This window comes from Bombus bifarius, unplaced genomic scaffold (genome assembly GCF_011952205.1).
Source record: "Bombus bifarius isolate JDL3187 unplaced genomic scaffold, Bbif_JDL3187 scf7180000007966, whole genome shotgun sequence".
Taxonomy (NCBI): domain Eukaryota; kingdom Metazoa; phylum Arthropoda; class Insecta; order Hymenoptera; family Apidae; genus Bombus; species Bombus bifarius.
In genome coordinates, this window is record NW_022884352.1 from 3,472,231 (window position 1) to 3,495,424 (window position 23,194).

Below are 23,194 nucleotides of genomic sequence, written 5' to 3' on the forward strand. Positions count from 1 at the left end.
ACGTTCCTCTGCTTAGAAAGATTAAGGTAACGCGTGGCGATAAAAAAGCTATTGCACGATATTCTGGAAACTCTCAGGAGTATTCAGGAGCTTTGGGGAATTTTTTGACACACAAAAACCTAAGAAATCTGCGATGAGATAAGTTTGCGGATGGAGGAATAAATGAAACATTAAATACAACTCGTAATATCGACTTCTTTATTTTTTTTTCAATTGTCTGTAAATTTCTGGATCGTCTACGTGAAAAGATAACCATCGTAACAATTTTAGATTAAAATACATAGTCTTAGCTTCTCTATATATTGGATTGGCAACTAAGTGATTGCTTATTTACCAATCCAACACACGTAGTCTTCTGCTCAAAATAGTTAGCAGTTATACTTCTGAAAGTTAAAAATTTTGCTGAATTTTTCACACAGGTTTATACCTGCAGATAGAACGAGCGTCTACTTAAATCACATTTACTTTCATTTGTTAAGCCTTTTTGTGTCAATCCTCTCGATGGTACCAATGTGTACACATCATCGGACCAAACGCTATACAACGCTATACAAATAGAAACATATAAATGGTAACTTAACAAATGAAATAAACCAGAACTATTTCACAAAGTTTGACGATATTTATATCTAAAACCTTTCTATATTTATAGCATCTAAAAATACCAAAAATATATCTCTCGATCTTACATTTCGGAAGGAGAATAATTGTCAAAAAATTCGCATGGAAACTCGGATGTTCGATTGTTTTCGTTACGTTAAGTCCAATAGAAGTTGTACGGAAGCAAGTTCGAAAGAAAAAGGCAGAGGGTGACTGGCATGGAGAGTTAAAAGGGGGGAAGAGAGAGACAGAGACTCAGTTATTTAATTAAAACCGGATTATACGTGGTAGGTAGGGGCCTATCCTACATCTGTAACCACCAACCTGGCACCATCGATATATACTAATTGCTCTATCCGGATTAAATGGCCGTAAATACTGCACGAGCTCCGAGCTAATTACCTGCAGCTTGTATTTCATCGACATAGGAGTCGGGCATCCTTCTTTCTTGAATCTTTCATGAATGCTGCTACAAATACGTTTGCGAAATCGTATAAGATATGTGCGAATATGTAATACAGCGAGCTGAAAAATAGTAACCTGTTTAATAAATACATCGGAAACGTTGTGATATTAATTTATCGGAATAACCGATTCGATGTTGCGTGGAGAAAACGAGAAGAAAGTAGGAGAATGAGAAAGTATGAATACGCGTCGATGATTAATTTGTTTGTCTGCTGGCTTTTAACGAACAAAACGTGACATTTTCTTTTCTCTTCTTATTCGTTTCTCGAAGAAAAAGTACTTGTACGAATAAACGTAATATTCGTATTCTCGTTGAAACTCGTGTACGCACTCGTGTAGATAAATTTTCACCTAACGTTTTATTCGTTTCGCGCTTCTTCAGTCTGGTTTTTGTGTTTTTCAAACGTTTAATTTATAGGGTGCGTTTCTCCTCGCCTACTTCCTTTCGAGTTTTTCATCCAGGTCTTGTTCGAGTTTTATACGTCTTTTTGTATGTTACGTAAAACACTTTTACTCGTATGCTTGTTCGTAAATTCAATTAATTATACCATGGAAAGTTTTATTTCCCTTTCGCGTAATAAAAAGTTGTATTGCCATCTTTCAGCCAGGGTAGAGAATTTACAGATAAATTCCTTGCACTCTGAAACGCCATAAATATTTCTCCGTTTGTGTTAAAAATCAAAATATAATTATGTATTGGGTCGTCCGAAAGGTTTCTTTTCTTTTGCAAGGAAATAATAAAAGTACAAGATTTTATCGAATTATGTATATACGTTTTGTTTTATCATGATACGAATCACAACGTTTGACAGATTAGGTTTCGTGTTTGTGTAAAGATGCATCGTTGTAAAACACGTGTCTGCGAAAGAAAGACACTTTTTAACCTGATACCGAAAGATATAGAAATTTCGTTGGCATCGTAACGAGACACTACTATCGTATTTGTACACGTTGGTGAAACTTGAAACAGGTGTGAAAATAGAGGATGGAATATAGGAATTATACTTGTGGCACGCATATATTTCGCCAAGTATCTGAGCAGTCAATTATATTAATAAGCTACGATATGCAGCGAGATTGTCTTTAGCGGTAATTGTACGTTTGAGACTACTGTTCGTAGCGTATATACTAATTTTTCACTGAGTATATGTTTGCAATGAATGCCTGCTTTTATATACAGGGTGGTTGGTAACTGGTGGTACAAGCGGAAGGGGGGGTGATTCTACGCGAAAAAAGAGGTCGAAAATGTAGAATAAAAATTTTTCGTTCGAGGCTTTGTTTCCGAGAAAATCGACTTTGAGATTCGTTATAACGTGCCGCACGCGTACCGAGCGAAAATTCAAAGTCGATTTTCTCGAAAACAAAGCCTCGAACGAAAAATTTTTATTCTATATTTTCGACTTCTTTTTTCGTCTAGAATCACCCCCTTTCCGCTTGTACCACCAGTTACCAACCACCCTGTATATATAGACATCATATCTAACAATCACTTTTAAATTTTTTTTTTATTCTCCTAAAAATTATATAGCATTAAATAAATATTTTTTTATTGTTACATATATGAAAAATAGAAGTAATTGTACTTCAGGTAGAGCAAATAACAAAAATGGTTTTATTCAGAATTTTTTCGGTAGATTCGCCCTTTAATAACGCGATACCCTTACGACGTAGAGTGAGAAGAATCTTTTCATTCCGCACTCCTAGGCAGCCGACTCTTTTAATTAAAGATACGCTACCACTCTATCTTCCGTAGTCGTTTTAAAGTGTAAATGATAGCGCGGTTATGGTCAGAGTCGCGGGAGATAGCTTCTCGCGACGACGAAGGGAGTAGCATCGTCGTTTTATCGAAACGAGGGGCAAAGAGCAGCGAAAGCAGTTACGAAAGGGCAGAAACGCTGGAAAGTAAGTAGAAGAAAGGAAATGAACGAAAGAAGTCAGGAAGTGAAGCAACTCTAATTTTCCTTGAAAAAAAAAAAAAAATTGCAAAATTTATATTACGATAACGATTTCCCGTTTGCACGTAGTTTGATTAAACGCTTTCGTTATTTAAATTTCTTACGTTTGCATAAAAATTTCCAAGCAGATTCGATAAAATTTCAATTTTAAATTTTCTTCGTTCTGTCGCAAATCCACCGATTTATACTTAACCTGCGATATTTTATATTTGGTACTATATCTTCTATTGTAATCATTGTTTAAAAAAATGAAAAAAATGATATATCTATTTGTATCATTGTACATTACGTATAGTGTATTAGTTAGGGTATATTGTTTAATACTTATCGCTACTACATCACTTGTATCTGGATATCGTATTTTCAACATCTATTGAAATGTTCCACTTTCGATTCAAGTGAAATATTCTACAAATTGATTCTTTAATATTAAAAACATTTTTTAGCTCGGTAAGAGTGGAAGATAGACGTACGATACAAATATGAAATATATTGTGTTGAAAACTAAATGATTGCTGATTTTGTTATTAGGTGGCAATGACAAAATCCAAAATTTTATATTTGTCAGGTGAAATATTCTACAAATTAATTCTTTAATATCAAAAGCATTTTTTATCTCGATACAAATTGAAGATAAACGTACGATACAAATATGAAATATATCGTGTTGGAAACTAAATAATTGCTGATTTTGTTATTAGGTGACAATCGCTTAGTTTCCAACACAATATATTTCATATTTGTCAAATGAAATATTCTACAAATTAATTCTTTAATATTAAAAGCACTTTTTAGTTCCATACAAATGGAAGATAAACGTACGATACAAATATGAAATATATCGTGTTGGAAACTAAATGATTGCCACCTAATAACAAAATCAGCAATCATTTAGTTTCCAACACAATTTATTTCATATTTGTCAAGCGAAATATTCTACAAATTAATTCTTTAATATCAAAAGCATTTTTTATCTCGATACAAATTGAAGATAGACGTACGATACAAATATGAAATATATCGTGTTGGAAACTAAATGATTGCCGATTTTGTCATTGCCACCTAATAACAAAATCCGCAATCACTTAGTTGCCAGCCCAATAGTTTCGTTGTGCCGAGGTATATCGTCATCATAAGTAAAAATTTCGAAAAGTGTACAAACTATATGAAAATTTAAATTGCAATTTAAAGGACGAAGTGGACGATATTATAAAACGTTCAAATTTATAATTTGTAATTCATGTGAACGTAAAAGAGAAAAAGTAGGAGGTCGTGCTTAAGAAAATGAACATCTTAGATGAAGGATAAAAACATTCAGAAGGTCCTTGCGGTTTAACCATTGAGTTTCCCCTTTCTTTCCTTTCTTTTTTTTTTTTTTTGCCCCCTTTTATCCGAGACCCTTGCACGCGAAAATGGCACTGCCTCCGTTAATTATGTCAGCAGATGGAACTCTGTAAATGGAAATCGCATCCCTTGACGATTTTCCAGGGTTTCGATGATAACATCGATAAGACTATACGACCGAAGGAACGAGTTCTTACGCTACCCGAAGCAGCCTTGTAATTCCAAAGATTACGAAAAGATTACGAGTTCCAGACGAGTGCCATTCTATCGAATCGTTTATCAATTTATATCGTCAAATTTACATTGCCATTCGCTGCTGCGAAACACTTTTCAAAACTAGACGTAACTTTCGAGAAAATTACTGGAAAATATCAACTTTACCTTCCATTTTCAACAGTATGGAATTTTATTGCTTCTTTTTAACATTTCTCTTCGATCTTCTAAAGCTTAGAATACGAAAATTCAGTTTACTTGTCTCTTGGAAAGGGAGCTTGGATTTTTTAATCACCGCAGTACAAACGAATATTCAAACATTTTAGATTCAACAAGTACACTATCGTTGATATTACTGTACAAACGATAGTCGGATAATTTCCGAACAAGTGAATTATCATCAACGTCGCTCGCAAAGATTCGATCGAACAATCCAAATTTCTTTCTTTTTTTATTCAATATTTCACATTCACAATTTGTCCAATTTGGACATTTGGTAGAATTTTTTAGTTGTTTGGTTATCACGTGGGTGGCTACCCCCAGCGGGGTAAAATAATCCAAATGAAATAAAAATTCACGAAACTGATCGCCAAGAACCTCGCTGTTCGCGTACGATTCCCATAAAATGTACGTTGAAAAACGCACACGCGATAAAAGTACGACGACAAATTAACCTTCGCTCGTCTAGCTGAAGAGTGCAGGCGCTCGAAATATCAATCTAAATAATAAGCAGTAAACCGGCGAGATTTCCAGGCCAATATCCTATCGGCAAGATTGTGCAATAATCGAACGCGAACTGTCGTTGTATTATGAAACGCTGGAACGAGGAAACGCACTCGCCGGTATTTTGCATCGCGATTATTTCCAATCGGAGCCATCCGCAATGCCTATAAAGGAAACAGAAGGTGTCTGTTTCAATAAAGAACGGAATATCGAGTACACGGGGTATTCCGGGGCGCGGACATAAATTTCCCAGTGTACCTAATTGAAAGGGGAAAAGAAAACTGAGACGAGAAGAAAGTTTGCGACTTGGAGCGACGAGGAGGAAGGGAGGTGAAAACTGGAAAAGAGACGAATAGAATCGGTTTGTAAGAGAGAAAAGAGGAAGGACACGAGGGAAGAGAACCGCTTCGGGATATGTTAAACGGCTCGAGAATAGCCGGTTGCCGTTCTCCAAATAAACGACGCCAGAAGCGGTGAGGGCACACGGTAGCTTTTCGAAACAAGATTCTTCGTGTCGATGTAACTTACGATTCTCACGGCTGTTCAGCCAAATCCCTACTAACTTACTTCCACCCACGAGAACGTCGTTTAGGCTACTTTTGCCCCAAAGTATCCGAATATCTGCTTATTTTTCTCAACGTGCGTTTTAATTGCAAGATTAGTCGTTCTACGTTTGTTTGGAAAATTAGAATATTTTACGTATATATTTAATTGAACGTTCATTGAACTGGGACGTGTGTTATTGGACGTATAGTGGTCTCGCGGTATCGTAGTATAATACGTAGCGCAGGTGTGATGCTTGACAGTTGTAAATTTCAATGGCAGCAAATTAGTAGCAAGATGGGAACACAGTTTTAGTCCGGTTACTCTTAGAATTGCGGACTAAATTGGTCAAATTTTGCTAAAATTTCATAATTATTCCTCTCTGATGACGAGTCCCAGCAACGTGCGGTACAGGGATCCTGCGTATAACGCGTTACTGTCGAAACGCGATTAGAAAATTGGTGAAAATCTGGCACGTAACGAGAATTTTGGAAAATAAACAACGCCATTCGATATTTTTCGGAGCAAAAGTATGTCTGCTGTCTGACAAGTTGCGTGAATTTTGGAATACCGTGATCTTTCGTTTATTTTTAGATCGCCAAGTATCAGCCCTCGAAAAGTTTTTCCTGCTATAGGAAAGTAGCAACTCGAACACTTTCTTGCTTTTAGTTAATTATTCGTTGTTTCAAGAAGCATATTTCTCCTAGTTGTGAAAAGATCGTGTACTTACACGGCATTTGTTAGGAACCTAATTGTAGCGTTGCTCAATTTTTATTCGAATCAAATGTTTCTCTCTCAGATTGTTTCTCTGTGATATAAATTGCAATGGCTAAATTTGTTACAGTTATTCGGATGAATTAATTACTTGCATTATTTTTAATAGTTACAGTCGCGTGTTCTTATGGTTTGATAGTTTCCCGTCGAATTTCCAACGTCCTTTATCGAACGTATTTCGCTAGATGCTATCGGTTTTTAATTAATACAGAAATTGAGATACATTGGAAAATCGATACGCTATGTATAGAATTAAAGGATTCTTTTAATTATCGATAATTAGGATTTGCGGACTTTTCGTTTCGAAGCGTTGATCAATTTATCATATTCTTTTAACACGTTTAATCGACTGAATTTGAACGAATACAGAGGAACGATGCATCGCGTGCAAGTCCGTATGAAAATAATTTTTACTATGAAACAGGTTTCCTTAAAATTTATGTTAACGTGGAAGGTACGTAACAGGTGTAACCACTCGACACAGTTTATTTGACTTCTGCATCCGGAATCTTCTTTGTAAACTAACATTTTTCAGTCTCACAATTCTTTTGGACCTCGGTTGATAAATGTTTCTTTTAAGAACGAATATATCCGACGTATGTTGGATATGCGAATATAATAAAATTACGCGAAACGAAAATTAATTACGCTATAAACTCGCTGAATTTTAGGAAAATTCTTCATCAATCTACGGTGAAAGAACGTTTAAAATTAGCATACTCAATTAGTGTGAGTAACTTTTGTACTAAACATTTTCTATCATATTGTTTAACTTATTTTGAGGTTTATGTCACATTCGTTCGTTGCTTTCGTCGAATATAATTCTATTTCGTAATGTCGTGGTGCCTTTTTGTGCCTCTTCTCTCTGAAACAATCTTCTGCTCGTCATGCACGAGCTTAATCGCGCGAAATTCTTAATTCGCTTACCGACATTCTTAGATCTCTCGTTGTTAAGAAGAATTAGAATAGAATAGAATAGAAAGCGGACGAACAAACGTTTGAAATGAAGTATGCGTGGTTTAATTTGTGACAGGATGACAGTAACAGGGTGTACTCGTGTTTTAGGCAAAAAGAAATTTCCATCGGATCCGTCCTGTTGCCCAGCGTGCGGAGTAACTGTAAGGCCGCAGGAATTGGAGCAACATTTCGCTCAGGAACTCGACCGACTTTACAAGATATCGTCGGCATCCTCTCGAGCGCGAGCGTCAAGGTCGAGTTTGCCTCCTGGCCATCCTCAAGACCATCCCCATGGACCGATGCTCCATGCCCCATCAGCCGCTGATGGAACGCCTCATGGAAGATGGGAGACTTACAAGAGAATTAAAGCCAATAGACAGGTAAATAAATAGTGTAGTATCATGGACAAATGACTTAAGAAATATCGGGTGAAATATCGCGGGAAGGTTTAAGTGCCGTTAGGCCAAAAAGGTCCTGGCAGTTTTTATCAGGTGAACGATAAACAATGTTGCGAGAAGGCCTATGTGTCGTTAGACCAAAAGGGAGTTTTACCGGGCGGTTGTCACCTGCAGAGTTGTGAGTGGAGAGTCGAGTTATGAGTAGTCGAGTCGTGAGTTGTGAGTCGAGTTGAGATAATTGTGAGTTGAGAGTCGAGTTGAGATATTTGTGTGATGAGAGTTGAATTGAGACAGTTGTGAGTTGACAGTTGAGTTGAGATAGTTGTGAGATGAGAGTTGAGTTGAGATAGTTGTGAATTGAGAGTTGAATTGAGATAGTTGTGAGTTGACAGTCGAGTTGAGTTAGTTGTTAGTTGAGAGTCGAGTTGAGATAGTTGTGAGTAGAGAGTCGAGTTGAGATAGTTGTGAGTAGAGAGTCGAGTTGAGATAGTTGTGAGTAGAGAGTCGAGTTGAGATAGTTGTGAATTGAGAATTGAGTTGAGATAGTTGTGAGTTGAGAGTCATATGGTGAAGAGTCGAGTTGAGTTAGTTGTTAGTTGAGAGTCGAGTTGAGTTAGTTGTTAATTGAGAGTCGAGTTGAGATAGTTGTGAGTAGAGAGTCGAGTTGAGATAGTTGTGAATTGAGAGTTGAGTTGAGATGGTTGTGAATTGAGAGTTGAGTTGAGATAGTTGCGAGTTGAGGGTCATATGGTGAAGAGTCGAGTTGAGTTAGTTGTTAGTTGAGAGTCGAGTTGAGATAGTTGTGAGTAGAGAGTCGAGTTGAGATAGTTGTGAGTAGAGAGTCGAGTTGAGATAGTTGTGAGTTGAGAGTCGAGTTGAGATAGTTGTGAGTTGAGAGTCGAGTGGTGAGAAATCGAATTATGAGGAATCGAGAGTTGAGTTGCCGAGTTGTTTTCAGTTGTAGACTATTAGTTGTGAGTTTTGAATCAACTATTTAACTATAACACATTATTTAGTTCATGTTAAGTAACCATCGTTTCCCGTTTAATCCATTGTAAATAGATCCATCGATCAATAAAATTATCATATAGGATAGTAATCATTGGAAACCCTAATTTCTAATATTTCTAAATAAATAAAAAAATCCTACACTATTTAACAGTTATTCACTACTATACAGGAGGAACAAAAAAAAAGTCTTTGTCGCTTAAAAATTAATTACCCAATCGGTTCTGCTAAAGATAAAAAGATACATTTCCTTTTATTAATTTGTCGATGTTATTCTTTGATTGTACATCAACTTTTATTCTGAATTTTGTTGATATAGCGTGATTACGCCTGTCACGATATTTCTAAAAAGTGGTTCGTAAATATGTGCAGGCTAGAATCCGTGTGAAGAACCGGAAACGGAAAGCGGATGAACCTTCTTGCCCCGTTTGTAGCGAGAGGCTATCTGGCACGCCGGAGGAATTGAATCAGCACGTCGAACGATGCTTGAACAAACACAATAATGGAAATCCCGCTGGTCAGAATAATTTGGACGAAGAGGAGGTGGACGTGGAGGGCGATGCTGAAACTTTCGAAGAGTATGAATGGGCTGGTCAAAGAAGAGTGCGGGCAACGTCGATGCTCGTCGGAGGATTTTCTGGTAAATTAAAGCGAATAAATCGTTCTTCAACAAGATCTATAGCATTCATTTTCATAATATCACATTTTCCTAGTCGTATTCGTGTTTCTTTTTAAATCCTATTATTTCTGTATAATTTTTCTTGAGAGGTTAAAAACGTATTCACTGCACGAACAAGCTTTTCTTCCTCTCGAATCCATACGTCTGACAGTCGTTAAATAGATGGTACATTTATACTGTACGTGTGAGAGTGTTTGTGAGCGTCGAAGAACGTCCAGGTCCCGGTTGGGACAAAAGCGATTAAAAGCGATCAAAAGCGGCTAGAAGTTATTAGAAGCGATCAGAAGAAAAGAAACAAGCAAACAAGCGAGTAGGTCGTCGAGTCGTTCAGAGAGTAACGTACACGAAGAGCAAAATAATTTGTAAAGAAATTTGAAACTTTTTGTTTTTCCAAATCCTCTCTGTACCTTAACAACAATGATGTGCGATAATCGTTGACTCGATCATCTGGCATTTGGATTGAAAGCAATCGAGGATTATCGGACTTAAACAATTGCATATTACGATGTTGTGACCTGATTAATTAATTAAAGATTACAGTTAATCGAGACTAATCCACGTCTTAATCATTCTCACGATATTATATTTAACATCAGATTAATAATTTTCTCCTTTTAACAAAACATCGAACGTTGTATGAAATTTGTAGAAATGCTCTGTAGTATCGCGAAAAAAAGGCCTAATTAGAGGTAGATCGGATCATAAAAACAGTGTCGTCTACCCTTCAGTTGTCAGTTTACTTCGAAGAAAGCCTATGTGACTGAGGTCACCTAGTTCTCGCGGAGCATGGGCGTGGTGAGATTAAAGAAAAAAGAAAAGAACGCCAGAGGAGAAGGACGATTTTGGGATCAAAGAGCGCTAACCGAGAGGCGGGAGTGTGTGAATCGAGAAGCGAGTGTGAATCGAAAGTCAGAGTTAGTGGAGAAGTCGAGGAGTAGAGTTGTTAGCGTTGCTGAGAGATAGAGTTGTTAGCGTTGTCGAGTTGCGAGAGTTGTTTCAGTCGAAGTACGATTCTTGTATTTAGTTCCAGTTAAACAACCATCGTTTTCTGTCTAATTGATATCTGTACAGTCAATTTATTGTAAATAAATTGTAAATAATGGGGGAAAAATGTATACCTAAAGTTCATTGCTTGTTGCGTTCGTAGCTGCAGGTTTGGCGACCTCATCGAGCAATCGTTCAACCGCTGGCAACGGTGGATCTAATCAGCAGGAAGAGGAAGACGTGGACCTGGTGGTCGATGGCGACGACGCCGCCGAGTTTGGAGCTGCACAGTATTCCGAAGCCGATGTGATCGCGCCACGTATGGATGGCACGCCGAGAGAGCAAAAGGAAAGAGACGCTCTTCGAGAAGCCGTGATATCGCCAAACGCGTCCAACACGCCTCACACGCCGCACACACCCGAACAAATCGGTCAAGGTTTGGTCGAGGTGAAACCGGAACCAGGAACAGCGACTCCTCTTGGCCAGAACGAACAAGACGAGAGTGCCTCGACGTCGCCTAGAAGGGACGGTGACACGCCAGTAATCGAGGCTCTTCGAGGCAGAATTCGGGAATTAGAAGCGGAAATGCGTGGCCAACCGTTTAAGTGTCTCATCTGCATGGTAAGTTCTTGCTAGTGGCAGATTCATTAGCGTAGATGATTATGGAAAGTGGCATAAATCGTATATTTTACGTCTCGAGATATTTAACGTTGCGTGCTTGACGTCTAAACTGACTATCGTGGTTTAGCGAGGCAACAACCAACTCGATGCAACAGTTGAATTTCTGCCACTTTGCAAAGATCATTTCAGATTATCGTAATGCAAATTCAAAATGATACGCGCATTTTTCTTTTTAGATTCTTTAGATTCCTGATTTAGACCACGACTGTCATAATTTATTTACTTCCCAATGGGACTACAAGTCATTCGGTTACATATCTTCTCTTACAAACTGCATCTCTTCCGCCATCTCTTCATACTAACTTACATAGATTCTTCGTTCATGAGTTTTTTTGTTGTTATTAAGTTATTAGAGACCAAGCAGTAAAATGCAGTAAAAGGCATTTCATTTTCGTGGTTATCTTCCAAAATGATTTTTCAAATTTTGGAATCTCTTCACGCCATGATATTTAATACACTTTTTATTTGTTACAAAATACTCATATACGGATATGTACGTGCATTGGGTTGGCAGCTAAATGATCGCAATCACTTAGTTGCCAGTTCAATACATTAAACCTGCTGTCATCCTCATTTCTTCTTCGGTTAGTATCTCTTCGGATATCTTCTTTTTTCCGAACTATTTTGTTCATAGAAAGCGTGGAACGCACGGAACGTCCAACAAATTTAGTTGGATAATAAAATATTTAAATACTATGTATATCGTAATAACATCTGTTGAAATTGAACACTTTTGGGTAATGAAGAATTAAGAAAGACAGCAGGGTTAAAATGTAACATTATACTGTCTATTATAAATATATTTACTGGATATTATTTGTTACGCTTCTCATAGATCTAGCTTCTTAAAACGTTGTCTTCTTCTTTCTAATATTTCTGTTCTCAAGCTTTTCACCTAGTAATTCTTCTGTTTCTTCCGTTCACGTAGCAATTTTATTAAATAATTTCCGAGACTGAGAAAACACAGAAGCAATAAACATGAAGCTCGTTGCTTGCTAATTAACAAAAATATTTCATTCTTTTATGTCCTCAGGAACAGTATAAAAAGCCTGTGACTTCGGTTTGCTGCTGGCACGTTCATTGCGAACAATGCTGGTTGCACACATTGGTGAGTTACCAGTATTTTGCTAAATTTACATTTATAATACGTCTTTGAATATAATTTCTCTTTTCTTTTCTTTATTATAGTAATTCGTATATGAAACGTTCTCACCAAATAGAAAGTATACTTTGACAAAATTTCTCGTCATTTAATTAATTTACTTGAATTATTTATTATTTCCAGAATTTCAATGAGTAAAATTGAAATTCCGAATAAAAATTGAAGAAAGGCATTGATCCTTGTCTAAACGATATATTAACAATTCTTTCTCTGACACGTTGCTCTCGATTCACCTGTGGAATATATTTTAAACTTTGCTTGTTATCTTATACGTTACATAAAGAAATATATCGCAATTATTATCATAATATTTCATTGATATTTAATTACATTAAACATAAAATAATGAATAGTAAATCTCATATCTAAAATCATTTTATATAAACACGATGAAATAATCGTTCGATATGCTATCAAATTATCATACTCCTTAAAACCTAGTATTATTTCTCGATAGAAACTGTTCCTGTCAAAATTCTTCTTTCTTCTCCACTCCTCAAAAAAAAAAAAAAAAACGCCCATTGCGATATAAATGTTTTTCAACTTTAATCGCATTGAATTATTTTATTCGACTTGCCGCTAATATATTTTTGCCATACGGTACAACTGTCAGAGAAAGAAAGCTGAGAATAGATAGGAAAAAATTTGTTGAGGAGAGTTGTCCCTTTCAGGGTGCGAAAAAGCTGTGTCCACAATGCAACATGATAACGTCGCCTTCAGATTTGCGACGTATCTACATGTGAAGGAAGTCGCGTGTGCCAAACAAGAAATTGGGTTGTCCGTAGAAAAATAATGGTCGATTTTTTGCCAAAGAATCGACGCGTTTCGATATGACTCGATCGTGTAAATATCTGTATATATTTATGCGTCACGTTAAATTAACTCCTTTTAGATTTACCACGTACGAATTATGCACTTAGTAGCGTTAGTAAATTAAGCCGTGAAAGGCGCGCGCGAATCATGTCTCGATCATGCTTTATCGCTCGTCGCGCAGACCAATTTTCATCCTGCTATAATATATAGAAATATATATAGAAAAATATTTCCTCCTCTGATAAGTTATCGTATAATGTTAGTCGACAAGTTGCTACGCTACTCTTCACAAGTATTTGGACACCTGCGATTCGATCAAAAAATTCATATTTTTTTTATTTATCAACAACGTTTCTCTATTCTTCACCATTTTTCTCTTCTCTTAAAACAATTATCGCGAAGATATTTTCTTTCGTCTATGCGAAATTGAAAATAAAACGAGGAATATATCTGCATCACATAAATTCAATGTTTAATTATTTAATTTCCTATACTTTTAATCGTTCCTCTTTAATTTATAATAGTTAACAATTATTTCCTTCGTTGAGATAAATATCTTCCCCCTTTTTCTCTTCTCATAGGCGACAAATTATGTCAAAACAATTATCGCGAAGATATCTTCTTTCGTCTATGCGAAATTGAAAGAAAACGAGGAATATATCTGCGTCACATAAATTCAATGTTCTAATGAATAATTATAATTATTTAATTTCCTATACTTTTAATCGTTCCTCTTTAATTTGTAACAGTTAACAATTATTTCCTTCGTTGAGATAAATATCTTCCCCCTTTTTCTCTTCTCATAGGCGACAAATTATGTCAAAACAATTATCGCGAAGATATCTTCTTTCGTCTATGCGAAATTGAAAGTAAACGAGGAATATATCTGCGTCACATAAATTCAATGTTCTACTGAATAATTATAATTATTTAATTTCCTATACTTTTAATCGTTCCTCTTTAATTTGTAACAGTTAACAATTATTTTCTTCGTTGAGATAAATATCTTCCCCCTTTTTCTCTTCTCATAGGCGGCAAATTATGTCAAAACAATTATCGCGAAGATATCTTCTTTCGTCTATGCGAAATTGAAAGAAAACGAGGAATATATCTTCGTCACACACATTCAGTGTTCTAATGAATAATTATAATTATTTAATTTCCTGTGCTTTTAATCGTTCTTCTTTAATTTGTAATAGTTAAGAATTATTTTCTTCGTTGATATTTGCTAACTGTAATATGGTTGCGTACAGTAAGATCAAAATTACATTAAAAAGTTTCAATTGAAGAACTTATTTTCTTATCAGAACAGAATTATTATATTATTACTAATATAATAATATAAATATAATATATATATATATTATTATATATTATTCTATAAATATGCAATGATTTGTGTCCAAATATTTATGTACGGTAGCGCACGTTATTTTGCGCGATACTTATTTCAAGACTTAAGAACCGAATGAGGGACATTTAGAATATTACGAACACAGATATTCGAACAATTTAATTATAATCGTTACAATTAATCGTTTCATCTAGTTCCGCCGTATAGTTTCAAATAATTAAGAAATCTGTTAAAAGGAGGAATGCTTGCAGTAAAACCGAACACGACGAACTTTTACACTCGATCGTCGATTGATTAAAGTTCGGGGACGCATCATCGCCAAGCATCTTCGTCGAATCTGCTCCTAATCGAAGACTATTCGCGCGTACCTGAAATTCCTAGGTGTCATTTCGAACGACTAACGTCTACATTAAAGTCGCCCCTTTTCGCCGGATCTACCGTTTTTCTCTTGAAACAATGTATCTGTGTCTACGATTCATCGAGTTCAATTTACAAAGACGAATATTATGTATGTGTAAAATATAATCGACAACTTTGTTAAATCAGCTATTTCCAGTAGGCTTTCCGTAACCGTGAAAGAGGACAAAGAAAATAGTCGGAAATTATCGTATTTAAAATACGAGCAGCACTCACCAACACTACGCGGAAACACGAGTCTCTTAAACGTTTATTACGAATGTCCAGCAATCTGTTGTTGCAATCTTCTTTTAAGCCGAACCTAACGAACCGATTAATTTAATTCGAGGCGCACAAACGATATGGAAAAATGCGAAGAAGAATAACGACGAGTATGCATTTTGTTTCTAATGTATGATATGTAACATTCAGCCACTATATGCGACTTAGGCGAAACACTACACAATGTAAAGAGCAGGCAATATTAAGTTTTCTCATTAGGTTTAATTATTTTTTTATTTTTATCCATGGAAACGTATATTTATTCTATTTTATCAGCAATAAAGAACAATTTATTATCGATAGTATCTATTCGAAAAAAAAAAAAAAAGGAGAAGCTAGATTTTATATTATTTATAGTATGTTTCCTATCGTTACCAGGGTTCAATCGTCCATTTTTCCAAATACAAATTTTCCTTGAGGAATACTTCTTTAATTGTCTACGATCGATAGAGAATATTCGTAATGGACGATTAATTCGTTGTACGGATAAGATGCACGTTAGAAAGGAACGAATTAAAAAGGCAATATACGAGGTGAACTTGGTTTTTCTTTTTTTTTTTTTTCTTTTAATTTCCGTTGTAAAATACGCACTGTTTGCAGGCTATGGCGAAATCGATAAATCACAAGACGATACACCAGTGTAATCCAATCGACCAAAGTTACGATACAAACAAACAGACAGAAAAATGTGGATAAGTTAATAATTGATATCTATTAAAAGGAATAACGCAAGCTCGTCTGTTTTTCCCTTGTCTTATGCATGTAAAACGGAAGGAACGTTGTTTATTTTGACTAGAAAAATTCGTGGAGGAAAGTACGAAGAGGGAGAGAATAAAGAAATGCAGATGAGAAAGGAAGGGAAAGACGGACCAACGCGTATATCAACGATCGATCTTCTTTCGAAAGATTCGTTTCTTATTTTCTAAGTATATTATTGTTCCATCTGCTAAATCATTGATACAATGATCAGCGATTAAGCGAACCAATGAAAAATGACGAAAAATTGTTTGACATTGAGAAGACAGATAATTCGACTGGACATGGCTCGATGAGTTATGTTACATTGGAAATATTTGAAATTTTATTTCATATTAATTTTCTTGTTAATACCCAGCTTTCGTAATATTTCATATTATAATAATCAGTTACAAATTTTCTTTCGTCGCTTCTCCCACGTTCGAGGTACCAAAATTTAACGACCGAAACATTGCACGCGCGTCCAATCGAATTTTCTCACTCGTTGTTGATAAAACGTGAAACGAACTTGCGATAAGCAAATTATCTTTGTTTCGAGACGAAGTATGCAGGTCGATCGACCGCAGTGATATGCACAAGTCCAAGAGTTGCTTGGATGCTGGTCAATGTTTTTTAAAACAATAGAAACGTCCGAATTTTCTCTTCTTCTGCTTCTCTGTCCCTGTTGATCAAGATTTTAGATTGCTGCGTGTCCCCTCGTGCACGCCGAGAAAGTTCTTGTAAATACATACAGAAATCGAGTTAAAACCAGCAGGAGAAATCGGCTCCCCGTTGCGAGCGTTGTTCTGTAATCGAAATAAAACGATCATGGAATGTAGAACTATCGTTTACAATCAGTTTCTTCGTCGCCTTGTTCTTCTTCTGCACGAAATTCATTTCCTTCCATTTCAACGATACGCTGTGCATCGATGGAATATTACGATCAACGTTCCAACAATTTTCAAGCTGAAACGCAGTCAAAGGTACGTACTGCTCATTTTTCTTTTTTAACGATTACTTCTAACGATTCTCAGAATCAAGTGATCGAAACGAAATATTTGCTAATTGAGATTGGAAACTTTACTTTTTAGAATTGTCACATGCGTTTGTATAATGTAACATATGGATGATAAATCGTAAATGTTATCGATATTAATTGATGAAATGGAACGTTTATTTATATCGTCGTTAGCTCTCTGCTTTTAACTTTCTTTCGTTTCTTTTCAGTGGGAAATTAATTTTATTTATAAAATTTGAACATTCCTCGTATCGATTAACAATTTTGCCCAACAAAGCAACTCGATTGTTTGCATATGATAATGGACACTTTCCAAATGTGGAAAATGTGGAGGAGGCTTTTAATTGCAATTCATAGGAAGATAAAGTATACAGGAAGACCTGTTTTCAAGGTATCGATACTATTCACAGCTAATCAGCTCATTTTGTTTCAGTATGATAGGAAAGTAATTATTAATGCGTGTAACGACCCAGGCATTTATTCAAGCCCATACTAAATAGTTAAGTTACGTACTAAATTACATATTTAATTGTGATACGTACAATTAAGGCATCAGAAATGTCTTCCCAGTGAAATTGTCCATCTTTGAATTTTGAATAGGTTTCTGAAAAATGATCATTCTTAGTCTCATACTAAATAGTTAAGTTATATATTAAATTACATATTTAATTGTAATATGTACAATTAAGGCATCAGAGAAGTCTTCCCAGTGAAATTGTCCATCTCTGAATTTTGAATAGGTTTCTGAAAAATGATCATTCCTAGTCTCATACTAAATTGTTAAGTTACATATTAAATTACATATTTAATTGTAATACGTACAATTAAAGCATCAGAGAAGTCTTCCCAGTGAAATTGTCCATCTTTGAATTTTGAATAGGTTTCTGAAAAATGATCATTCTTAGTCTCATACTAAATAGTTAAGTTACATATTAAATTACATATTTAATTGTAATACGTACAATTAAGGCATCAGAGAAGTCTTCCCAGTGAAATTGTCCATCTTTGAATTTTGAATAGGTTTCTGAAAAATGATCATTCTTAGTCTCATACTAGATAGTTATGTTACATATTAAATTGCATATTTAATTGAGGCATCAGAAAAATCTTCCCAGTGAAGTTGTCCATCTGTGAATTTTGAATAATTTTGTAAAAAATGATCATACCTAGAGGAATCAGTGTGAGGTAACTTTGGAAGGCCTCTACTTTCATATCTTTTACGTTCATTTCGTTTGAACCTGTTGAACCTACAGCAAACAATGGAGCGAAAAAGTAAATATGGGTTTCTCCTTGGAAATTTTACAAAATCGACTCTTCTGCGATTAATAAATTTCTTTCTAACTCGAGTTATTATGAATTTCAATTTGCATTTATATTTAGACATTTTAAACATTTTTCTTATTTGATCATCTTCCAGTAAACAGTGTCAAGTGGCAGTAGAATATCCTGTTTCCTTATATTCGGATATTACTACTTTATTTCCATTTTCTCCAAAATATAGCGCAGTGCACCATTCTAAATACTTTTGTGTCGACTATTTTCACATTAAAACAGCCCAAACTCTCCTGCATTATATTCCAATATTGCTACTTCACTTTCATTTCTTTTAAAATGGGACGAAGCAATATTTTAAATACGAATTTTCCCTTGGAATATTTTCACCTTAGAATAATCCAAGTATTTATATTCTAAGCTTCGCTACTTTGTATCTATTTCCTTTGAGATAGCGCAGGAGGCAATTTCCAACATTTTTACAGTAGAATAATCCAAAATTCTTTACTTGCATTTCCTTTAAAATATACACAACGCAGATTATTATTTTAAATATCCTAACATAGAATATTTTCAGATTAAAGTAACCCAAGGTTCTTTATATTCGAGTATTACTACTTCATTTTCATTTCTTCCAGAATATACAGAAGATATTTGCATATAACTTTAGTCCCTAACGAAGCGTCCATCTGTAACATTCTACGTCTTATTTTCACAGTGTCAAATTTTTACATTAATCTGAATATATCGTTAACTCTAAAACTCTTAGCTTAACTCTGTCGATATTACTATAAATGTATCAATCGTCTGTACGCAAAGCGTGCAACAACGACTCTGTCCCTGCGTTAATAAATTAAATCTCTAAAAAGATAAGAAACCAAAATCGACAGAAAAAGGTGAAATAAGTTTCTGTGGCAGAAGCTGCAGCGCAAACTCTGGCTACGTGGCAGGAAACGTTTCCTTTAATTTCCTCTTCTTATCTAACCGCGAGGGCAGAGAATACTCTGAAAACGATATTCGCGTAGAACACGAGGAATATGAAGCGCGAACAAGGTCGGCCGAGTGGTCGGGAGGAAAAAAGCTGCCGCAAAATGGCTGTAGCCCGCTAGAAGCTTGTTCCACTAGCTTGGAGTAGGTGGAACTGGAAACGAAGGTGGGGCCGTGCGGTTTGCAGGTGCGCTTTCGCCAAAGGATCGCGTATGGATCGACTCTTTTCACCGTGGATAAAGACAGCCCCTGCTATGAAGAGAAGAGAAGAGAAGAGAAGAGGCGAGGAAAGGAGAGGAAGAAGATAGGCGGGAACCAAGCGGTAGAATAACATTTTGCCAGAGGCAAAAGAAGAACAACATTTTTACGGAAACTAGACTGCTGCTAACCGTGCGCCAAGTTCCAGCGAGAACGTGTCGTATAATACGAGACAGAAGAAGAAAGAGGGAGAGAGCGAGAGAGAGGGAACGATAGAAATGGGGAAAAAGTACAGAAGAGGGAAGGTTGGAAAAAGTCCGGGAAAACGAGGAGCATAGTAAGAGGTGGGATTGTAGGTGGAGGCGGAACTGAAGGCTCCGCCTATGCTTTCCATCCTCCACCTGCCACCAGTTGACCTCTACTTACGCGCCAATTCACGTGCCACTACTACCTTCCACACTTCACCACCTCTGCTCATTTCCTCGGTAGCCACTGCTTTGTTCCCTGCCCGATCTCGTTTAAACTCCTCTTCCACCTGACATCGGTTAACCTCAGCCAAGGGGCTTTTTCCCACACTCGAAATTTCCCTTACTCGTTCGATACTCTACGCGACCCCGGTCGTGTAGCTCGAGTATTTTCACGATATTACCAGGCCAGTGCCACAAATATACAGGTTCGACTCTCTTCGGTTCGATCCTTCAATTTTTTCCATCCCTCTATCTTGCTGTCGTTTTAACCACACGGAAGATTTGTAGCGTTTCAAGGGAATAATATACAACGTAAAATTCGGACGAGATACGAGTCGAGACGCATAACAGTGGCAATTTTTCTGCATTTTTTCGAGTAGCTTTTAATGGTGAAATATACCATGGGAATGAAAGTGTACAAATGTTCCTTCGTATTTTACTGGAATTTCAAGTTTCTCTTAGCGTTAGAAAATATCATCGAGTTGAAAATGATCGAAAGAACGCAGTTTCTAAGCTACCGCGTAATGGCATCTTAGCGAAGATCGCCATTCGCGTGTTGCTCGTCCCGTTTGTCTAATGTGAAAGCTAATTGACAAAGAAATTGTTCAACGGTTGATGGACGATTGGACGTTATATCGAGATGTCCGATCAGAGTCGAATGCTGGTGCTTGTTTATCGAGGGATTTGATTTTAATCCTGTGCCTAGTTCCTGCCACGTAATAAAATGGCCAGGATAATAATTGCGCTTCCACTACCAAAGGAACGGTACCAAATAACAAGCTGCTTCTCAAGCCGACTTTATTCTAACAACCATCATCTGCTATAGCCACGATATAAATCGTCTGTTCGATTACAAAAGAAACAGTACAAATGAAAAATCGATAAATAGAAAATCCATTTCCGAGCAAAGCTTGTTTGAACAGCCCAGACTGCTCGTCTTCTACAGAGAAATCGTTTCTGCCAGAGAAACATAACGAAACAACAATTATTTTCCAACCAGACTTTGCTCTAATAACTCGAGCGGTTGCTCTTCCCTGGCCGTAATATGCCACCATCCCTTCGTCTACCAAAGAGACGGTACAAACTTAACAAAGTGATCTTTCAAGACGCAACATGCATATTCGTAGTCTACGACAAAATTGTTATCTTTCATATCCACAAGCATCGCGACGTACGAAGAAAAAGTATACCAAGTAAGTTGCAAAATGAACAACGATGTAAACGTACTGTTAGGTCGTCCGAAAAGTTTCTTTCGTTTTGTAAGGAAATAATGGACGCAGAAGATTTTTGAATTACGTATAATCCATTTTGTCCTATCAAAATAAAGATCGCAACGTTCGACGGATTAGGTTTCACGTTTGTATAAAAATGCATCGTTGTAAGGGACGTGTCTGTAAAAGAAAGACACTTTCCGGACAACTTAATACTCGAAGCTGTACAGTGAAACGTATCTTGCAGAGCAGCGCGACGAGTGGAGGAAAGAAAATGCGTGATATCATGGAGAATACCATGCAGTAAAGGAAAGAGCGGAGGAATAAAGAAAAGGGGAATAAGATGGAAATAAAAGAAGCAATCGCGTCGGCGTCTCGCGAGCGTCTGACGGTTGGAAGCAAGGGTGGCATCGGATGCGTCGGAGGCGTCGGCGTAACCACGAGGAAGGGCGTGTTTCTGGGAGGAAAAGCGAAACGGGTGGCCGTACGACGGCGCAAGTCAAGCACCTGTTTTCGACGCCTGCGAACTCGAGCGTAAGGGACCTATGAAACCGGTTGCGACCGCCTACCATCCTATCGAAACCAACGGAATCCGCATCCCTGAAGAACCTCTTCCACCTATCCACCTATCCACCTAGCCGTTTACCCACCTACGACCTCCGATAACTTCACCGACCACCAGATTCAGACCAGTCAGAGACGAGAAACACGCAGCTTTTTCCACGTTTCTCCTTTCTCCACCTACTAACAAATTTCTCTATCTTGCTCTTTTAGTTGTATACACAGATTCGTAGATAGACAGCTCGAACGATATCTTCTCTTTCCAACCGACGTGTGCATCCCTCGGTTAACTGTCCCCCTTTCTTTCCGCTCTATTTTCGTTCCTGTCTGTGTCAACGAGCATATCTTCCCGCTTCTGTTCTACTGTTTTATCGTTGCTACGATTTCGTAATTATTTTTTATATGTTTGAGATATGTCGTATCGTAAGTATAGGCTAGTAATGGGATTTCTAATTTGCGGCCATTGATAGACTACGGATTTCGCTGTAAATTCGTATTTCTTACGATGTAACCGAGAGAGTAGAAACTATAGGTAGAAAATTGTTTTACATACCAAGTAACAAGTATTGTAGTAGGTTGTTCGAAAAGTTTCTCTCATTTTAGAAGGAAATAATAGACGCACGATGTTTTTTGTTTTATACTAGTTTATCGAATTATGTACGAACGTAATAATAGAAATAGAACGAAATGGATGATACCTAATTCAATAAAATAATATAAAACAGAAATTGCTGTTCATCTATTATCACCTTATGAAACGAAAGAAACTTTTCGGATAACCTAATAGAAAGCCCTATGCTTTGGGTATTTCGTATCGCCTCTTGTATCGTGTGCATTCTGTGCAATTTTGCGTCGTTAAGTTTCCAGTAACTGCGTAAAAATCCACGGTCTATCGATTGAGCATGTGGATTGGCAAGTTGGAGGAAACGATGGTCCGAATGCATATGTTTCTGACAATTCATGTTGCAGTGAATAGGATCGAAGAAGAAGAAAGATGTGTAGGGTCCTGTGATAAAAGATACGTATTAGACAGTGTGCGTGATACTGGATATTCCATATATTTGTACGTACATTCTGTATATTTTGGCATTTTTAAGTTTTACATACCCACATACACAAATATTTGCGTTCCAGATGACGTTATGTTTGTGATAGATGAGCAACGAAAAATTGTCGAGGTTAACTGATTGAAGAACAAGTGGATGAATTTGTAATAGAAAAGTATATTGAAATAATTAAAAGTATAAGTATATGTTGAAAATGACAACGTTAGTTCGCACTCGCTATCCATATACAGATGCGCTAGTTACAATAAATAGTAACTAGAAGATAGTTCTAGATATAATCGATAGATTTAATCGATAGGTTTAAGCTATTCTTTTGTTTTTATCCCTAGTGCATATAAAAAAGTGCA

The 23,194-nt window shown here is 36.5% G+C and overlaps 1 protein-coding gene and 1 long non-coding RNA gene across 6 annotated transcripts in view; both read left to right on the forward strand.

Annotated features, from left to right (window-relative positions):
- LOC117205139 (E3 ubiquitin-protein ligase Rnf220-like) overlaps positions 1-13,755 on the forward strand; it is a 197,544-nt gene extending 183,789 nt beyond the window's left edge. For 3 of the 5 annotated variants that reach the window (XM_033443274.1, XM_033443266.1, XM_033443284.1), the window contains 5 exons: positions 7,683-7,954; positions 9,353-9,620; positions 10,807-11,264; positions 12,358-12,432; positions 13,158-13,754. In XM_033443274.1, the coding sequence (XP_033299165.1) occupies positions 7,683-7,954; positions 9,353-9,620; positions 10,807-11,264; positions 12,358-12,432; positions 13,158-13,229 (1,145 nt within the window). In that variant the 3' untranslated portion in view covers positions 13,230-13,754. Of the gene's footprint in view, positions 1-7,682; positions 7,955-9,352; positions 9,621-10,806; positions 11,265-12,357; positions 12,433-13,157 lie in introns of all 5 variants that reach the window. The other 2 variants (XM_033443294.1, XM_033443257.1) reach the window with 2 other exon arrangements.
- Positions 13,756-14,615: 860 nt separating this feature from the next.
- LOC117205161 lies at positions 14,616-16,920 on the forward strand. Its single transcript, XR_004487188.1, has 2 exons — positions 14,616-15,864; positions 15,932-16,920. It is a non-coding gene; the product is annotated as an uncharacterized LOC117205161 (long non-coding RNA).
- Positions 16,921-23,194: the final 6,274 nt, after the last annotated feature.